The sequence below is a fragment of the Epinephelus lanceolatus genome, chromosome 18, assembly GCF_041903045.1.
Source record: "Epinephelus lanceolatus isolate andai-2023 chromosome 18, ASM4190304v1, whole genome shotgun sequence".
Lineage (NCBI taxonomy): Eukaryota > Metazoa > Chordata > Actinopteri > Perciformes > Serranidae > Epinephelus > Epinephelus lanceolatus.
In genome coordinates this window covers 2,155,001-2,175,364 of record NC_135751.1, presented here as the reverse complement: position 1 = coordinate 2,175,364, position 20,364 = coordinate 2,155,001, and the positions used below count along the sequence as shown (strand labels likewise).

Genomic DNA, 20,364 nt, shown 5'->3' with positions numbered 1-20,364 from the left:
CTATAAACACACATTCAAATTTGGCCCCTCCTATCAGGCTCAACTCTCCCGGGTGTACAGAGCCCTGAGGTACGGAAGAAGGCTTCACAGAAGAGGTTCAGGCAAGGCTCGTGCTTGTGCACGCTCGGACACGCTTGGGCACGGCACCTGCGCTCTCTCATTGGCTGGGGAAATCTCCGCCCAGAAGCGGCCGAGCTCACAAAAACATTAAAATACAGTTAAAGGGCAGGAGCTCTGCAAACAGAGTCACCACCACACGAGTAGAAGCCCATAGGTGATGATTAAGTAGGATTTCATTTGTTTATGTCTATATTTTGTTTTGTTTGAAAATCCTCCAGATCCTACCTTTAAAAAAAGGTAGAATAAAGGGAGATGCAAATTACAAATGAAAGTGCAATGCATCAGTGTAATGTATTATCGCTATCATCTGGGCTGTAATCACAATGCACTTGGGGGGTAGAAGTACCCTGCAAGTCCAGGAAGTATTTAATTGTTTTCCCCCAAGTAATGTAGTTTTCAGCCATGTCTATGCTATCATAATGTGCAGAAAAATTTGGCACCAATCAACATTACTCTCCACCTCAAACACATTTAACTAGAACATATTAGCTCTATTTTAATGGCTCTTTTAATTTACTCTGGCCCTTATTTACATTAAAGTACATGGAAAAAAATCACAGTGTCAAGTAATTTATTTTCATTGTGAATTAGAAAATATTCAGCACCCTGCATCCAATCACAGGCCAGATTTGGCCTGCAGGTTGCAAGTTGAGCATCACTGACTTATAGACCTGTTATCAATTTATCAATGCAGCCTATGGTGTGATAGTGCTGAGGAAATGAGCTGGTATAATAATGTCTCCAGTTCCAAACACGGTGCATCTCATCATCCCATTGCTGACATGTGCTCTGTCAGAGGAAAACTCTGATTTAAGGAGCAGGAAACGCATGCGTGAAATGAATGGGAAATGGACAAACGTAGCGAGCAGTGACTCTGCTCAGTGATCTCCTTTTGTGTGGCAACGTGGCGGTTAACAACCAATAAGAACTGTGCCCTATGTTTTATTGGTCAGAATCCTCTGTACGCCGTCGGTCATTGGGTAGCTGAACAACAAGTTCCGCCTCCCTAACGTTGTTATTTAAAGGTACAGAGTGCCAACGCGGACTGCTCTACTGTTCAAAGATTGCAAGGGGTGGTGTCGCGAGAAGCTGGTAACCGACTGGTGAGTTAACTTTTTTCTTGCCTCGAAAAAGTTATATGAGAAGAACACTGACTAAGAGTAATTGTTAGGCTTTTGTAGCTCCGCTGTCATAAAGTGCACACAGCTCAGCTGATGGACCTGCAGCAGTATGAAGGAAACACTGTGAACGTGTGTTTAATGATGGAATTCATGCAAACTGCAGGACTGGAGGAAAAACAGACACTACATGCTCATGCTTATAAATGTACTTCTGATTACTCGTCATGAGGTGTTATCAGTTTGAAGGTTAATGAGAGACAGTGTCTGTGAATTTTAGTTCAGTTTTGAATTTTCTGATGATTCCCATCCTCATACAGTTCTGTTGGGGTTAATGGTGACCACAGAACGATGCCTGACTGTAAATCCAAAGATGTGTTCTTACTCCTATATTATTCTGCTTGTGTATAAATGTCTGATTAGAGCAGGGGTTTTGGTAGTTTAATATATGCTGATGACATGGCCTTAGTTGACCTTCTCCAAATAATGGCATGTATGGATTGTTGCAAAATTAGCACACTGGAGATTAATGTGGGTAAGACTAAAGAAATTCTTATTTGTTCCAGGCATTATTTCATAGTCTGCTGTATTTGAATGTATTGGAATTGTAGAAGGTAATACCTTTCCATTCTGACTGCTGTCTGTATCGATGAAGATACCAAACTTATTGAAAGAAATGCACAAGCCATTCATTTCCTCATTAGACTGAGCAGATATAGTGAGTCAGCCAATCTTAGACACTCAGAACTCCACCTACCATCCACTCACAAATTAATCTGAGTGACCTGTACACTGTTAGGAGGAGAGGTTCCAGCATTCCACCAAATTCTGGGCCATATGTATAAACAGTCTCTGTGGGCCCCCATAGAGACTCTCTCATGCACCTTTTGATTTTTTTTTTTTTTTACAAAGTCAGTTTGCCTTCTTTCCCATCCCTTTCTTTCTTTTCTTTTTTGGAGCTATTTTGGAGAAATACATGACAGTGGTCCTCCAGCAGCATAAGCAGTCACTTACTCAGGTTCCAGCTGTGTTTAGGGATGAATCCTAGTGCTATGGTGGACTAAACCATTTTTCGTCTTTAAGGGGTGAGAGGGGCCTCAGAGAGCTTCCATTTTTATGCCCCTGCGCTGGCAATAGCTGTGGCCAGAGGCATTATGTTTTCAGGTTGTACATCCATCCCATTAGCAAACGCAGTATCAAGAATGTTTAGAAGGAATTTCTTCAAACTTGGACTCAATAATGAACTCATTACTTTTTTGTGTTCAAAGGTCAAGGTCAGGGCGACCTATCTGTCTCATTCTCTTGAACGTGATAGCTCAGAACCGCTCTGAGGGAATTTTTTCAGATTTTGCACAAACATTTTTTTGGACTCAAGGATAAACTGATTAGATTTTGGTGGTCAAAGGTCAATGTCACTGTGACCTTGTCCATTGCATTCTCTTGACCATGATATCTCAAGAACACCTGGAAGGAATTTCTTGAAATTTGACACAAACATCGACTTGGACTTAAGAATACCCTAACTAAACACTAATCATGGGTATCCACCTTGAAACTGTACTGATTGTACAGATCTTCTATGCTGCCAAGGGGAAGATGTGTGTGAAGCATCCATATTTTTAAGAGAAACTTAGAGACTGGTTTGCAGAAACATGCAAACGTGGTAATTCTAGTTTTGTTTTTAATAAAAAAGTACAGTCTTTTTATTACTTTATTCAGCCAATTTTAATTTAGTTATGGCACTAATTACTTAGAAATAAAAAATGGCAAACAAAACTAAACCTTTCATGCCAGGCTTTGCGAAGGCAGTCCCACTTTTTCCCCATCATGATGTCCCGTGGCCAGGAGACACTTCTTGGCCTTACTTCCCTCAGTTTGATACTCTGACCTCTGGGAGGCGCTGTGGTCTTTTATTTCAAAAGCATTTCAATCAGAAAAAGAAAAACTGAGCTGCAAATCCACAGTATCTTATTTTATGTTAAATGTAGTATTGTAAAAGTATTAGTGAACTGTGTTTTATTCATTTACTGTCACCATATTTGCTGCTTGCATGCTTTTTTCAGCAAAAGATATTTTCACCTTGGTGGCCACTGTTCTTTCTTTGTTTCTTAATTTTTTTTTAATTTTAATTTTAATTTTTGTCTCCACCTCCACCAGTCAGTCATAATGCTGCTGAAGTCACTAGCATCCCTCTGCATCCTTGCTGTTGCTGCCTTTGCAGTCCCCGCTCAGGAGAAGCGCATCCATCACCAGGCTGATCTGAGTAACCACCCCCACGATGATGGTCACGGCTTCCAGTATGACCATGAGGCCTTCCTGGGCAAGGAAGAGGCCAAGACCTTTGACCAGCTGACTCCTGAGGAGAGCAAAGAAAGATTAGCGTACGTTTTTCTCTTTCTAAACTGTCTCCTGCTGCCACAAAATGTCTTAGCTGGGGTCAGAAAAACCCCAGCTTCTAACACTGATTGTTGTGTGTTTTTGTATGTTCTGTAGACATTGCTTTAAGGGTGTGTGTCCATCAGAATTGGGGTTCTAATCCTAAAGCATGGAGGGGGCAGATGATTGCAGTCAACCCTATCCATAACTCTCCAACTGTCCCTACAGGAAGATCGTAGACCGCATTGACACTGACAAGGATGGCTACATCAACCACGCAGAGCTGCACTATTGGATCAAACACCGGCAGAGGAGGTACATTGAGGAGAACGTGAACAAACATTGGAAGGACTACGACAAGAACCAAGATGGAAAGATAGGCTGGGAGGAGTACAAAAACACCACCTATGGCTACTATCTGGGTAATTCTCAATGTGGGAAAGATGTATTGCCATTCTAAGCTAACTCTTTCTTCTCCCTCCTTTCCTTCTTAACTCCTTCCTTTACGTCCTCCTTTTCTTTTCTATCTCTGTCTTTTTCATCTGGAAACTGATCTTAGTGCTGCTTAATGAAGCAGCTACACTCATTATAGAACAGACAACATGAACCCTTATAACTGGCAATCTCAAATGCAAAATATCCAAAGTAACTTCTTTTTCAAATTTTTCATTTAGTGCGCAGGTCAAAAATAGAACATTTAAAAAATGGTCTTGATCCCTTTTTATTATTTTGATATTTAATCTCTCTCATTTCTATGCCCCGGAAGTTATTCAGCCTAACGCGTAGTTAATTTACTGTCTGATACTGATAGTAGGCTGTTGTTTATTACGGCTGCCTTGGAGTCCCAAGGATTATGCGCTTGTTGCCGCAACGTAAAACATAACTTTGACTCTGTAACATCGCCATTGCTCTCGAAACTAAATGTTGCATAATGGCGGTATTAAGTCATTTTCAAGCTAATTCATGAACTGAAAAATTGAACAAATACGCGGAAGATGAAATGAGAATGATCAGTAGAGTGCAATTGTCCTAAATTTTGAGCATTTTAACTGTAGCATATTATTCTTATTGTCCTTACTCATGGTAAACTGCTTTTCAGTCTTGCTATTTCTGCCTATTTGCTGTGGTCTTGTTTGCTCTGTATTAAAAAGTCTTTAAGATTTAGATCATTAAGTAATTAAAAAAATGTAATGTAAAAAAAGTGGTCCAGATCACAAACCACTATACTTAGACTAGTCAAATCTGGACTAGATTAACATGGAGAATCCAGAGACTCATTAAAACACAGTTTCTGATTTGTGAAACCTTTATTCTATTTGTGAAAATGCAAAAAAGGGCGATTTGACATTAGACCAGGTCCAGATCACAAACCACTATATACAGACTAAAAATCTAGGACAATTGCACTCTACTGATCATTCTCATTTCATCTTCCCCATAATTGTTCAATTTTTCAGTTCATGAATTAGCTTGAAAATGACTGAATACCGGCATCTACAGGCATTATGCGACATTTAGCCTTCGAGAGCAATGGCGATGTTAGAGTCAAAATTATGTTTTACGTCGCGGCAACAAGCGCATAATCCTTGGGACTCCAAGGCAGCCGTAATAAACAACAGCCTACTATCAGTATAAGACAGTAAATTAAGTACAAGCTAGGCTGAATAACTTCCAGGGCACTGAAATGAGAGAGATTAAATATCAAAATTAAAAAAAGGGATTGAGACTTTTTTTTTTTTTTTAATGTTTTATTTTTGACCTGCGCACTAAATGAAATATTTCAAAAAGAAGACGAAATCTGTTTTTTGTTTGACATTGAACAACAAATAATGAAATAACAAATCGTTTTTCCATTTTGTTTTTTCATTCCTAATTGAAATACAAATGAACGAATGGTACACGGACCCTAGTAGCTCACCTGGTAGTACAGGCGCTCCGTTTACAAAAGTAAACTGCTGCGTGTTCGATTCCAACCCATGTGTCATCCCGGCCAAAAAAAAAAAAAAAAAGAATTTGGTGGTTGAACGTCAAGATCAGTGTGACCTCACAAAACATTTTTTGGCCATAACTCAAGAATACATACAGTAATTATAACAAAACTTCACACAAATGTCTAATAGGATAAAATGATGACAATTTCTATCCAAAAGGTCAAAGGTCACCTTCACTGCGACATCATGATGTTCTGCAAAAACCCTTTTCTGGCCATTATTCAACGTCGTATCTCAGGAACAGAATGAGAGACATTTGGTCAGATACTTAATTTGTGACACTAATTTTGATTGTATGGATCATCTGTGCTGCCTGGGGAAAGATGTGTGTGAGGTGTCCATGTTTTCAAAGATATGAATGTAAACTGTAAGTGCAACTTGACAGGTTCAAGGAGTCATACAACTGCAAAGCAGTATTTTTTTTTTTTAATTTTTTTTAGCTTCTAACAGCATCTCTTTATTACATTTCATGCTTGTCTCCATTAGCAAATTAAAAAGATTTAAATGAAAGTTAAATTATTTGGTCTCATATGCTTACTCTTAAGTCAAGAATAAACTCTCAGGCTCAGCTGAAAATAAATGGTCAATCAAAACAATGGCACTTCAAGTTCCATTTCAGTTATATTTCATGATCTTCAAACCAGATGGAGTTTGCTCAGTTGTCAGTGGATATTAAGAGACTTTAGAATTTCCATTTCTCTGAGCACTTTAATAATGACTTATACACAGGTGAAGACTGTTTGAGGAATAGACATGTATCTGTCTGGTCAGAAATATGTCAGGAAACACCGTCTATATGGAACACCGGTATTGCTAAAAGGGAAAGCTTTCTTTTCAGATGAGGAGTTTGATGATGTTGAAGACAAGGCCACCTATAAGTCTATGCTCACCCGGGACGAAAGGCGCTTCAAGATGGCTGACCGAGACGGTGACGGTATCGCCACACGTGAGGAGTTCACTGCCTTCCTTCACCCGGAGGAGTTTGATTACATGAGAGACGTAGTAGTGCAGGTAAGCCTACTCTCTAACCACCAGGAAATTTGATCATATGATGATGAATTATTTTACCATGGATGGCAATGCAAGTGGTGAGACACGTTTCATGCTTTAGAAGCAAAAATACATGTTTGCATCCATTATTCATACACTGTACAAAAATATAAACGCAACAGGGCTTGACGCTAACTTTTTTCCCAAGGAGCACATGTGCTCCTAAGTTGAAAAAGTAAGGAGCACACAAAGAACTTTAGGGGCACAATGTAAATTGATCAAATAATGTGTTTTCCGTAATAAACGTGATGCAAAGAGACATTTACAAGCAAAATTATGTAATGAATTTGTATACAAAATGTACAGAAAGGTAAAATCATCAAGTATGTTATTATCTTATATATATATATTATCTTTGCAATATGATTATCTTATATAATGTTATTACTATCCTAAAACATTCTCCAGGTCCTCTGAAACTCTGCAGGACTTAAGCCTCTTTCACACAGAGCTTTCGCTGCGCCCACCGCGGGGTAGGGCGCAGAGGACAGGATTTGGGGGAGTACAGGCTCGTTCAGGAGCTACAGCTCCATGGTGACCGCTTCTGGGTCTACTTCAGGCTCTTCTCTGCTATTGGACGCGCGGCGCCAAGGTGTCGTCACAGCGCGTTGTGGTGAAATTAAAAAAAATTCAATTCGAGCACAGGCTGGCGGCGCACAGACGGCTCGGCGGCAGAGCGGTGCGCTCTTGCGCTGCAGTAGCACATACACAATGAATGGGTTCGTCGGCGGAGGTCTGCGCTTTGCACACTCTGTGTGAAAAGGGCTTTATTTCCACCCTGCCCAGCAGCGGTACCGTGGCGAACGGTCCCTAAAGGCCTCTACACATGATCAGCTGTAAAACCGCTTTGCCCTGGCTGTCCCATTGTTTGTCTATGGAGAGGGCAGCAACGCCTGACAAAGCGGCACCGCTACCCTTGGCGTCACGCACCGCTCTGATTTTCCGCCCAAGCGCTGCACTCAGAGTTGAAATTATTTGAACTACGGGGAGAATGACACAGGCTTCCCCGGAGATCCGCCGCTTAACCCGGTCCATCTCCTCCACACTTTGACTTATTTCCACACTGCCGACAGTGGGACTTATATTCATTGTGCTGACAGTGGCTTGGAAAACCGCCCATAACCGTGTCACACGGGGAAGAGGGAAGGCGACTGGAGTTCCTCCAACATTTGCGGTTAGATTATCATATTTTTTTACTGACAAAAATATAGGCTGCTTCGGCTGATTTTTTTTATGCGCACATGTGCCCCTAAATATTTTTTACAGTTCGCACACACCTATTTTTAGTCGCAAATGCGAGTGAAACGCTCGCACTGTCGAGCCCTGCGCAACACTTTTGTTTTTGCTCCCATTTTTCATGAGCTGAACGCAAAGATCTAAAACATTTTCTATATACACAAAAAACCATTTCCCACAAATATTGTTCACAAATCTGTCTAAATCTGTGTTAGTGAGCACTTGAGCACTGATTAGACAACATGATTATTGCACAGGTGTGCCTTAGGCTGGCCACAATAAAAGGCCACTCTAAAATGTTCAGTTTTATCACACAGCACAATGCCACAGATGTCGCAAGTTTTGAGGGAGCGTGCAATTGGCATGCTGACTGCAGGAATGTTGACCAGAGCTGTTGCCCGTGAATTGAATGTTCATTTCTCTACCATAAGGCATCTCCAAAGGCGTTTCAGACAATATGGCAGTACATCCAACCAGCCTCACAACTGCAGACCACGTGTAACCACACCAGCCCAGGACCTCCACATCCAGCATGTTCACCTCCAAGATCGTCTGAGACCAGCCACCCGGACAGCTGCTGCAACAATCGGTTTGCATAACCAAAGAATTTCTGCACAAACTGTCAGAAACCATCTCAGGGAAGCTCATCTGCATGCTTGTCGTCCTCATCGGGGTCTCGACTTGACTGCAGTTCGTTGTCATAACCGACTTGAGTGGGCAAATGCTCACATTCGATGGCGTCTGGCATGTTGGAGAGGTGTTCTCTTCACGGATGAATCCCGGTTTTCACTGTTCAGGGCAGATGGCAGACAGCGTGTGTGGCGTCGTGTGGGTGAGCAGTTTGCTGATGTCAACGTTGTGGATCGAGTGGCCCATGGTGGCGGTGGGGTTATGGTATGGGCAGGCGTATGTTATGGACAATGAACACAGGTGCATTTTATTGATGGCATTTTGAATGCACAGAGATACAGTGACGAGATCCTGAGGCCCATTTTTGTGCCATTCATCCACGACCATCACCTCATGTTGCAGCATGATAATGCACGGCCCCATGTTGCAAGGATCTGTACACAATTCCTGGAAGCTGAAAACATCCCAGTTCTTGCATGGCCAGCATACTCACCGGACATGTCACCCATTGAGCATGTTTGGGATGCTCTGGATTGGCGTATACGACAACGCGTTCCAGTTCCTGCCAATATCCAGCAGCTTCGTACAGCCATTGAAGAGGAGTGGACCAACATTCCACAGGCCACAATCAACAACCTGATCAACTCTTTGCGAAGGAGATGTGTTGCACTGCGTGAGGCAAATGGTGGTCACACCAGATACTGACTGGTTTTCTGACCCCCCCAGACCCCCCCAATAAAGCAAAACTGCACATTTTAGAGTGGCCTTTTATTGTGGCCAGCCTAAGGCACACCTGTGCAATATTCATGCTGTCTAATCAGCATCTTGATATGCCACAACTGTGAGGTGGGATGGCTTATCTCGACAAAGGAGAAGTGCTCACTAACACAGATTTAGACAGATTTGTGAACAATATTCAAGGGAAATGGTCTTTTCAATTTCAATCAGTTTTATTTATAAAGCCCAATATCACAAATCACAATTTGCCTCACAGGGCTTTACAGCATACAACATCCCTCTGTCCTTTGGACCCTCACAGCGGATAACGAAAAACTCCCCAAAAAAAACCCTTTAACGGGGAAAAAAACGGTAAAAACCTCAGGAAGAGTATATAGAAAATGTTTTAGATCTTTGAGTTCAGCTCATGAAAAATGGGAGCAAAAACAAAAGTGTTGCATTTATATTTTTGTTCAGTGTATGTTTGTAAGGACTTCTACATCAATAATTTTATGCCTCTGCACTTGTGATGGCTGTGGCTGGGGGCATTATGTTTAAGAGTTGTCTATACATCTGTCTGTCCATACTTATGTCTGTACAGACGTCCATCCCATCCTTGTGAACACGATATCTCAAGAACGCCTCAGGGGAATTTCTTCAAATTTGGCACAAATTTCCACTTGGACTCAACAATGAACTGATTGGATTTCGGTGGTCAAAGGTCAAGGTCACTGTGACCTTTCACCTGTCTCATTCTTGTGAACTTGGTATCTCAACAACACCTTAAGGGAATTTCTTAAAATTTGGCACAAATGGACTTGGACTGGGGCAGCAATTCTATTTTTTTTCTACCTTGTGACCCCTGATGAGGCTATGTATCTCAGCTCTGCTTTTGGGTTAAAATCAAACCAGGCAGGCCATGTGATCACAGAGACCTTGACACATATATATACACATAACATTGTATTCATACTGATTTAAGATACACAACCTTTGTTTTCCATAATGCCTGCAGCCTGACAGCTACATCGATTTTACAACAGTGAAAGTGTATGATCAGGTTACCTTTTATGACCCCTGTCTCCTTGCACAGAGCTCTCAATGTTCAGAGACCTAAAGTAAAAAATGACTTGATCAATACATCAAGTAACAGGTCTGGACCACTGTGAGAACTAAATAATTTCCTCATTTAGGAAACTGTGGAGGACATTGATAAGAACGGCGATGGCAAGATCAACTTGGATGAATACATCGGTAGGTGACTCCAAATGGACCAGTGACCCCTCCATTCCTTACATGGAGGCCATCTGTCCTAAATGTGTGTGTCCTGCTGCTGCTCCACAGGCGACATGTTCACACCAGAGGATGGGGAGAGCGAGCCAGACTGGGTCCAGACAGAGAGGAAACATTTCTCTGAGTTCAGAGATACCAACAAGGTAAAAGCTACTCAGCTATACAAAAATAGTAATCAATCATTTGAGATTATTTTCCCAACACATGAGATGGTTTCAGTCACAGGTTAGAGTAACAGCTCGCACATGTGGAAACACCATAGCTTGAGGCCGTGTGGTGATTGGATTTCCAGTGTTGGCTGAGTGCCAACCTCTCTGGACATGGAGCTCTGTGGAGCTGAAAAGTACCTGAGACCAAGTCAAACTGTTGTTTTTCAGAAATACTTTAGAAAAATGAGTACACAATAACACATCTTACAGTAATGAGAGTAAATGGAATTTGTTCTTTTCACCCCTGCTGACCACTGGTGAACTGATGTTGATGTGAAATTGTTTTCTCACACTAAGGGCCTGTCCCAATACCCACACCTCCCCCTAGAAATACCCACTTACACTTGGTTGTGCATGTTCACGTTTAGGCTAGTGGTGTCCCAAAACAGAACTGAGGGAGTGGAAGTGGTTTCCAACGCTTAAAACCCGCCCTAGATTCCAAGGGAGCCCCGACCCACACTTTCAACGAAGTGGAAGATGAAATTTTCCAGAACACCTTAAAAAGTCAGCAACTTTGGCAAGTTTTGGAAAACAATTTGTTACTGTACGATCGGAATGTAGGCCATACAAACAACAGATGGTTGGACTAGAATAAACTCATCAGCAACTTGGTTGAACACAGCGTCAAAATATTTAAACAAATCGCCTTACCCAAATAAAATCAATCAGAACTAGAAGACTTCTTAGACGCCACCTGTTTTCAGCATTTCTTCTCCGTTGATTCAGCAGACGGAGAAGACTAAACATAGCACACGCCACAACACAAACGCTGGAGCCAGCATTTTCAAACCTGAATGACTACCGGTATCTTGCGTTGCTACTACGGCCATGCTGATTTGCATGAAGTGGTGTCTCATTTCTTAGGGAAAGATCTCTACCCTAATATTTCTCACTTCCCTCATCAAGGGTTATCTCGCAAGCGAGGGCACTCAATACCAAGTGGAAGATTTAGGTCCCATTTATAGGACAACGATTTCAACTGAAAACGGTAAACTTTAGTTGCGTTTTGGCCGATCGTTTACACAACAGCGGCGTTTTGGGTGCCTGAAAACGGAACGTTTTGAAAACGGTTCCAGAGTGCAATTTTTTTGAAACGGCAGCGTCTCCGTTGTCATGTAAACTTGCAATATGCAGTTCCTCTGAAAACAGAGACTTTTCGCACATGCGCATTATGGTTCCAGTCACTAGGCATGCGCGAGAAAGTCGACTGTCACAACAATACCGAGCTCTGTTTGTGCTGCTCACCCTGTTGATTTGAAGTGAAGTGTAGATCTGTTACTGTAGTAACTCCACCTCATCGTCCATCCAGACAAAGTTATCTTTGCATGCTTTCGCCATTGTGTCTCTTTGTTTTGGTTTGTAATCACCGTGTTGTAGAGGAAGGCACTTCAGCGCAGGCGCATGGCCTCATGCCGTGGTGTTGCTTTGCAAATTTACACTGCCACCCATTGGCCTGGCGTGCATACTACAGCGTTTGCAGTAGATTTTGCAGCTCCGTGTGAATGGGGATCGTTTCAATAACATTGTCATATAAACACAGGGCCTTAAGGGGTAGAAATGGGATTGGGCCTAAAACCAACTGAAACAGATGTGTAAGTATACTTCTGACAGAACTCAGGAAGAATCTTGGAATGAGAAAAAATTAAAGGAGAAAAAGTTAAAGATTATTTAAAATGATTTAAAACTAAGTTTAAGAATGAGTTTTCAGTCATTACAAGGTGGAGTAGGGAATGTAAAAACTGAATATTTTAGTGCTGACTTAAAAGTGGTCAGTCAGGGCTTGTCTAACCACAGAGTGACTTATACACAAGCATTAAGATTTTGAAATCAATTCTCTTGTTGACAGTTAGCCAAAGTAAGGATTTTAGAACAGAAGTAATGTGGTCATATGTCCTAACTTTTGTCAGGACCCTAGCACAGCATTCTGAAAAGTAGCACAGAGCATGTCTGTTTGTCTATTTGCAGCCTCCACAGGCCAACAGCAGAATTAACACAAAACTTGAATGAATGTTTAATATCTATTATTGAGCATAGTGTTAGTTCAGGAAGGACATGATATCAAACTCCGTTCACATTCCAGCTACATCAGCTGATCTCAACTGATGAATCAGTTTATTGATGGAAGGGAGTCAGCTCATAGATCACATTATTCTTTTCTATGCAACCAACTGGCAAATCTCATTTAGGGTGCCCCATTTAAACTGCTTTGGCCTGCCTACTGTTGGTGCTTCCACTGCAAGCTGTTTTGCAACCCGCCTCCACCTCAGCTCCTCCTTTTCATGTTCTGTCTGACTTATCAGTGACATTGCTGTTTGTCATTGATGCTTACTCTGTTCTGTTGCCGGGGGGTCTTTGCTACTGCTTTCCCTGCCTTAGGCTTTCCTCATATGCGTGTGGAAGGGCAGAGAAGTGTGCTCTCTCTGTCTTAAGGCTTTCCACATAGGTGCATGGAAGGGTAGAGAGGTGTGCTCCCTCAGCCCTCACACACCGGCGGCGTCATTGACGTGAGTCAAGTGCCGCCCCCAACACACGCAAAAAGCGTCGCGCTGCGGGGCGTCAACCAGATTTCTATTGCACACTCCAGTCCGCTAGGCTGGGAAGTACAAAATAGCGCTTTTTCTAGGGCGGCGACGCTGGAAAAATAGGACAATAGCGTAAAGTGCCGCGGTGCGGCACGTCGACGCACTTCGAGCCGCCGCCGGTGGGGGTTTGTAAATAGAAAATAATGGGGGCAGCTGTTTTGGCGCGCGTCGTACAGCGCCGGTGTGTTTTGGCCTTTAGGCTCTCCATGTAGGTGCGTGGAAGGGTTGAGAGGTGTGCTCTCTCTGCCAAAGGGTTTTGGTGTAGGCTGGATGAAAGGCAGAGAGGCCCCAGAACAGAGCCATACCGCCAAATGTAATATTGGAAGTGGAAATAAAGTTGTTGTTTTTTTTTTTAACTAAAGTGTTCCTGACTAAAGTACAGTTTCAGTTGGTTCTTGCTTAGCTTCCCAGCTTCACCTTTCTTCAGAGTGGATTTAGATGAGTGTGTGCCATCATTGTGCCTGTTCTTCCTGTTAGCTCCTCAGTAAAGCAGCTGTGTGTTGTACAGGATGGCTTCTTGGATGCTGGTGAGGTGGCCCACTGGGTTTTGCCAGGAGAGGTTGACCATGCTGACAACGAAGCCAAACACTTGATCCATGAGACGGACACCAACAAGGTAGACCTACCACTGCTTTAACACTGCTATATATATGTGGCCTTTGACACAGAAACTTTCAGGCTTCAGGGTGATTTGCAGCTGAGTTTGAAAAGTGAAATATTGAAGTGTCAATAAATGCATCAAGAGACTTTTCAAAACAGTTTCCACTCATAACTGCAATACCATGCACTGTTGTAACTGTTGTAAGGTCAATGGTTTCACAGTGAAAGTCAGTCTCATTGTCAAGTGGTATTTAGTTCCAGGCATGTTGAATCTAAACTGACATGCAGCCTGGGCCTGACTGGAAATCCAAACTTAACTGCGGCTTTGAGAGCACTTATTTGCACTTGAGCTTATGTGATAAAACTATGATCTCATTTGCAAGGTAGGACTACTGATTCTCCAAACCTTGTGATTTTATTTTGTAGTGAAGTAACAAAAGATGCTTTAGGACAAAGAAATGGAAATGGTAATAAAAACTGGAGTAAAATACTTTTACACTGATACATACAAATGTTTCAGAGTAAAAATAAAAAATTTATTTAGGATGTAGTGGAGTAAAATTGAAAGTTGACAGAAATATAAAAACTCAAGTTAAATTCTGATACTCCCAAAAAATATGGATGTTTTGTAACAAAGTATTATTACTTTTACCACTGTGTAACGTGCCTTGTGTGTTAACAGCTGAGTGCCACTAACCAGGCTGCCATATTTGATGCCCTGGGAATGAGAACAGATTTAATAATAAAAGTAGGACAGGTACAACATGTTGAGGGGTTGGTCAGAAGACAGCCAGACTGACAGCCCATCACTTGTCTGTGCTGTCAGGAATATAAGTTAACATGATGCAATTAATTGGGTAATTGTGAGTTAATTATTAACATCATCTGTCTGTCCTATTTGTCATCACCAAATGTGTCCCCTCCTCTTTGTGTCTTTCATTCACAAACCAATGAACCAATGATGGATGGAATCAATCAACAGGATGAGAAAATAACCAAGAAAGAGATTCTGGCCAACTGGAACATGTTTGTGGGCAGCCAGGCGACCAATTACGGGGAAGACTTAACGAAAAGACATGATGAACTTTGATGAACCATCAGAAGCTCATGTGGGTTTACATTGCACAAGCATGTAGAATTTGGTTACCATGTTTTGTTTTGTTTTGTTTTTTGTGGGGGGGGACATAAGGGTATAATCATGTGCCCTCGTTCACACATGCATGCACATACACACAGACATACTTATCCATTCAAGTGCACCATGCACTCACATACTGTGTATGTGAATACCAATGGTACTGATGGTCCAACACACACACTCCTCTTTGTTTTATTTACATATCCATGTGATGTTTTTTTTAACTGAGATGCCTCATATCCTCACAGATGACATATTGGTGCTGTCCAGTGAAAACTGCGTATCTCCAAAATTACAACCGAACAGTGGATAATGTCCAAACTGCACTGGCAGCCAGCTGGGAGGAAGCTGTTTCTATGAGCCTTAAAGGTTCAAAAGTGGTCTCAACACATTTGCTCTTACATAATGAGGAGCAGCAACCATTGGAGATACAGAGTTTTTATCTGAGACAGACATATATGAACATTTGCTGTCACTGACTGAAAGGCTGTTACTGAATTGTTTGGGTTTTACTATTAAAGTCTTCTTTTTTCTACAAATGCAGTTTTTTTTTTGTTTTACACTAACCTCTCTTCAAACTTCACTTACATTTGTTATATAATTAAAATGATCATAAATATTATTAATTTAACATTACACCTCCCAATTTTACTGTTTTTTTTTTTTTTAATGGGCATATTTCCAACCCTGACTATTTCCAGCATACAATAAGACATTACATGTAGTTTGAGGTATTGGTGCTATCAATTTTCAGCAGAATCATATTATTATTATCTTACTTTATAATGATGAAAACTCGGTCTGTCTGTGGGTGTGTGTGTGTGGGTTTGGGTTTGTGTGTTCCACAATTTTCTCCTCACTGACTTGGTCAATCCATGTGAAATTTGGCACAGTGGTAGAGGGTAATGGGAGGATGCGAATGGAGCAGTATTACATCAATTGGCCAAAGGGGGGCGCTATAGCAACCGATTGAAATTGCAAACTTTGAATGGGCATATCTCATGCCCCATATGTCGTACAGACATGAAACTTTGCACAGAGATGCCTCTCCTCATGAGGAATAAATTTGCCTCAAGAACCCATAACTTCCGGTTATATAGATTTTCCACCATTTTGAATTTGTTGAACACTTAAAATCGATCTCTTCCTAGGAAGTTTGACCGATCTGCATGAAACTCGGTGAACATAATCTAGGGACCAATATCTAAAGTTCCCTCTTGGCAAAAGTTGGAAAACTTACTAAAACTGAGCTTCTATAAGGCAATAAATATTGCGGAAGGCGTGGCTTATCACATGGTGTATAACATCTCAAGGGTTTCACCGATCATCACACAACTTTGTAGGCATATGACCACACATAATCTGAGGGGACCCCTCCATTATTGACCCGATCAAACAAAATGGAGGCGCTAGAGAGCTAATTTCTTATCTAGGCCTAACCGCCATATCGATTTTTACTAAATGTGGTAGATATGTAGAACAGGACGCCTCAAGGTGACTGGAGAAATTTAACTCTAGTTGGCAACTGGGTGGCGCTATAACAACAGAAAAATACTTAAAAATGGCTAAAATGTGACCGATCGCTGCAGCTCCCCCTGTGGACCAATGTTTTGGGTTTTTTTTTCTCATTTTTGGTATGACTGAGTCATGGTATGGTATGTTGTACATAATCACGGAAACTGTCAGTGTGTCATTCTGTCAGTCAGTCAGTCATTCTACCAGTGCGCCCCACTTTTAAGTCAATACAACATAAACACTTTAACTAGTATAATAACTAAACAATAAGACACTACATGTAGTTTGAGGTGTTGGTCCTTTCAACATGCTACCTCAACTACTAATGTACAGTTTTAGCCCACTAACTATCTCACTATTGGCAATGGTACTACTGTACTTAAAATAAAGCAATCGTACTATAAAATTCACAAAAACTCTGTCTGAATACATTGCTCTTCTTAATGGGTTCAGTTGACTAATCTGCAATTTCCTATTACCTGTATCCCAAACACACACCATGTGAAACTGCACGTGGGCAACTGTGCACTCAGTGCACTCAACTAGTCCATATTAGTTATTATTATCAGTTGTCCTGGGGGGTATTCCAGAAAGCGGGTTATGTGAAAACTCAGATTAAGTTAACCCTGAGATGAGGGAAACTCTGAGTTATCCATTCCAGAAAGAGAGGTAACTGAAACTCCGAGTCAATCACCATGGTTACAGACTCTGTGAACATAACCTGCTCGCTGACAGGTTTTCTTCAATAAACCCTGAGTTTTTCTCTGTCTCCTCCCTCTTGCGCGCTGTTTCATTTCCTCATTCATTCAGTCCGTGAAAGCTTGTATCGAAGATCTAATTAGCTAATCTAATTAGCGTAGATTTACCGTCTGTCGCAGTCTAAATCCTGCTGGATATTAGTTTGTTACTCAGGACTGTCTTACGTTAGGCTACTGAATTTATGCACATCAATCATTTCTTTGGACATCGGTTTTTGTCTTTACATTCAAATATTACACAGCGAGAATTCACCCTCAGCTCAGAATCAAACCTGTCCTTTTTATATTTATTATTTTTTATAACACTGTGCACAAGGATCAGACTATCAGTCTGTTAGAGCAGCTCCGAAATGTTTATTGCACATAATGTGTAGGTCTAATTATTTAAATTTTAAAAATCGGTATGAAGCTTTAGACACGTAGTATCAATGACTAATGATCTCTACCACTGATGTCATTGGTCGCACTGATGGAACATAATTCCTATAGCCTAATATTGGGGATTATATGTTAATATTTCTGAGTGAGCAATGGTGCAGCATTTCAGTGTCTTTAAATTTACTACATTTGTATCTGAAATAAAGTCACTGAATGCTGTTGAGTCAAGATACAAATAGATGTGCAACATTTTCAAATCTACTGTATTTTAACCTCAACGTCTTTTCAGGTGCAAATCACCAAACATATTATTACTGGGTCAGACTGTGAGTTTACAGTCATGTCTTTATGTCTTTGATCTATAGCCTAGCCTATATGTTTTAAATCTTCCTATTTTTCAGTTGCTGCCTCCTGTGTTTTTCCCCATCAGATCAAATCTGAACAAATATATTATTATATATTATTAATATAATGTAATGTATCTACAGCCTGACACACAGTCAGATTCCATCACTTTATCTTCATTAAGGAAATGTAAGTCTGATAAATGATGAATAAACGGACAACACTGAATAAAACTTTTTTATTAACTTTATGGTTTACACTTTTCTCGCTCTGACTCAGGCTCCTCGTTTAAAGATAAACGTGCACCGCCTGCTACACATGCATTAATATCTCTACATCCACTGGATTAAAATGGAGGCGCTGTCTTTTATTTACCTGTTGCCATGGTGAATCGTGGAGTCGGAGCTCCATTGATGATGGCTTTTCATTGTCGGTTTAACTCAGAGTGAACATACTCAGAGTTGACTGAACTAACTCAGATCAGCTGTTCTGGAACCGGATACTCAGAGTTTCCCCATCTCAGAGTAAGTCAACTCAGAGTTCAGGGATAGACTTAGAGTTTGTTGAACCTCCTACTTGGAATACCCCTCTGGGCCCTATTTCAGAAAGCAGGCTCAACAAACTCTGAGCCTAATCCCGATCTCCGCGTCGACTGAGCCTGAGCTGGGAAACTCTGAGTTTTCAGTTCCAGAATAGCTGATCAGAATCAGTTCAATCATCTCTGAGTATGCTCACCCTGAACGAGGCGTGTTCACGGCGAGCACCAAAAGACATCATCAATGGAGTGCAGATAACGTGATTCTCAGTGGCAGAAAGTGGCGTTAAAAGAGCCACTTGTTTCATCTCAACTGAATCGGAGTTTTTAATGACGCAAATGAAGACTGGTTTGGACCCAGTTTAACAGCGTGAGGTGTGATTGTGTGAGTACAGAGTGTGTTGATAGGTGATGTGTAGTGACATTATGTGATGTGATGCCTTAATGAGTCTAATATAGGCTACAGAAAATATATCAACATTTATTTAGGCCTATCTTAACAGTGTTCATATATTTTAATATAATCTGCTATATCCTGTTATTCAGCTGTAATCTGGTGGAGCCCAAACGCACTTGGCAGCAACTCAAAATAAAACACAAATATTATGCAAACAATTTTTTTTTGCTTATGTTTATGTCATTCTGTCAGTAGTAGGCTGAGGTTAACCGAATTGCTGAACTGCTGTGAAATGACTTCCTGTTCATGTATCTCCTTTATTCAGATGGAGCTATGGTGGGGATGAGTCCATATATGCAGCCAATTACACTGCAGAATCTTTGAATATATGAAAATTATTCATAAATCATTACATGATGTATCCGCGCAGATTAATTTGTTATTAACACTGACAAACCTGCAGTTCTTTGGAATTCCTCTTTGATGATCCTTTGATTTATGCCCACTGAAAACCACAAAAACTGGCAAAAGTCTTCTCAGAGCCAAAGACACTTTTCGTACAGCCCGACAAATCGCTGTCTCTGCTCCGATGATAATGTAAATCCACGATGTGTAACGTTAGGCTAATAGGCTATTTGATATATCTGGGTGGAACAGATTGTTCAGATAAATGATTAGTGTGATGTAAAATCCTATCTTTCATATAGACACTCCTCCGGGAACGATGAGACAACCAAACGGGGTCTAATCACCAACTCCTGATGCAACAGTCGCTGAAAGTCGTGGACCTCAATGTCCACGACTTTTGTGGTGGTATTCAATATATTGCATCATGCTCTTATTTTGACAGGTTGGTAACAGGAAGTAGTTCGAGCGGAAGCTCTGTATCTTGTGTTGTCCGATGTGCAGAAGCTTGGGCCCGATTCCAATCCGGCCCCTAAAGACTCGAGCCCTGAACCCTCAGGGTTCCCCTGAGAGTCTGAAAGGGCTCCGGATGCTATAAATAGGAATGGGACAGCACTTATCCCCCTCTCTACAAAATGCTGTTGACACTGGTGGCTCTGGGCATGATCATTTATCGGTTATTGTAAGCACAACGCTATGAACTGTGGGTAATTTCCTTACCGTAAGTCCGCATCGATGCTGACCTACGGTAAGGGGGCATAAAGGGCTCACTCACTGACTTGACGATTTGACAATGGGACATCCCTCACACACTCACGCACTTCACATGAACGCGCCTCTAAGTCTGTGAGTCTGTAAGGGATAAACAATGTGGGTCAGCATTAATGCAGCTCGACGTTACACTCAGTATCTGTTGCAGTAAATCCTTAACGCACAACACAACTTTATTCACAAAAGGACACGCCATGTTT

The 20,364-nt window shown here is 41.4% G+C and overlaps 1 protein-coding gene across 6 annotated transcripts in view; it reads left to right on the top strand.

The window, feature by feature from the left end:
* The first annotated feature begins 1,151 nt into the window (after positions 1–1,151).
* Positions 1,152–20,364, top strand: part of rcn3 (reticulocalbin 3, EF-hand calcium binding domain) — a 20,841-nt gene continuing 1,628 nt past the window's right edge. For 2 of the 6 annotated variants that reach the window (XM_078161430.1, XM_078161429.1), the window contains exons 1-8: positions 1,152–1,223; positions 3,396–3,619; positions 3,843–4,036; positions 6,444–6,616; positions 10,432–10,492; positions 10,583–10,674; positions 13,831–13,938; positions 14,905–15,031. In XM_078161430.1, coding sequence (XP_078017556.1) covers positions 3,405–3,619; positions 3,843–4,036; positions 6,444–6,616; positions 10,432–10,492; positions 10,583–10,674; positions 13,831–13,938; positions 14,905–15,012 — 951 coding nt within the window. In that variant the 5' untranslated portion in view covers positions 1,152–1,223; positions 3,396–3,404 and the 3' untranslated portion in view covers positions 15,013–15,031. Of the gene's footprint in view, positions 1,224–3,395; positions 3,620–3,842; positions 4,037–6,443; positions 6,617–10,431; positions 10,493–10,582; positions 10,675–13,830; positions 13,939–14,904; positions 15,600–20,364 lie in introns of those variants that run through there. The other 4 variants (XM_033643919.2, XM_033643916.2, XM_078161428.1 and 1 more) reach the window with 3 other exon arrangements.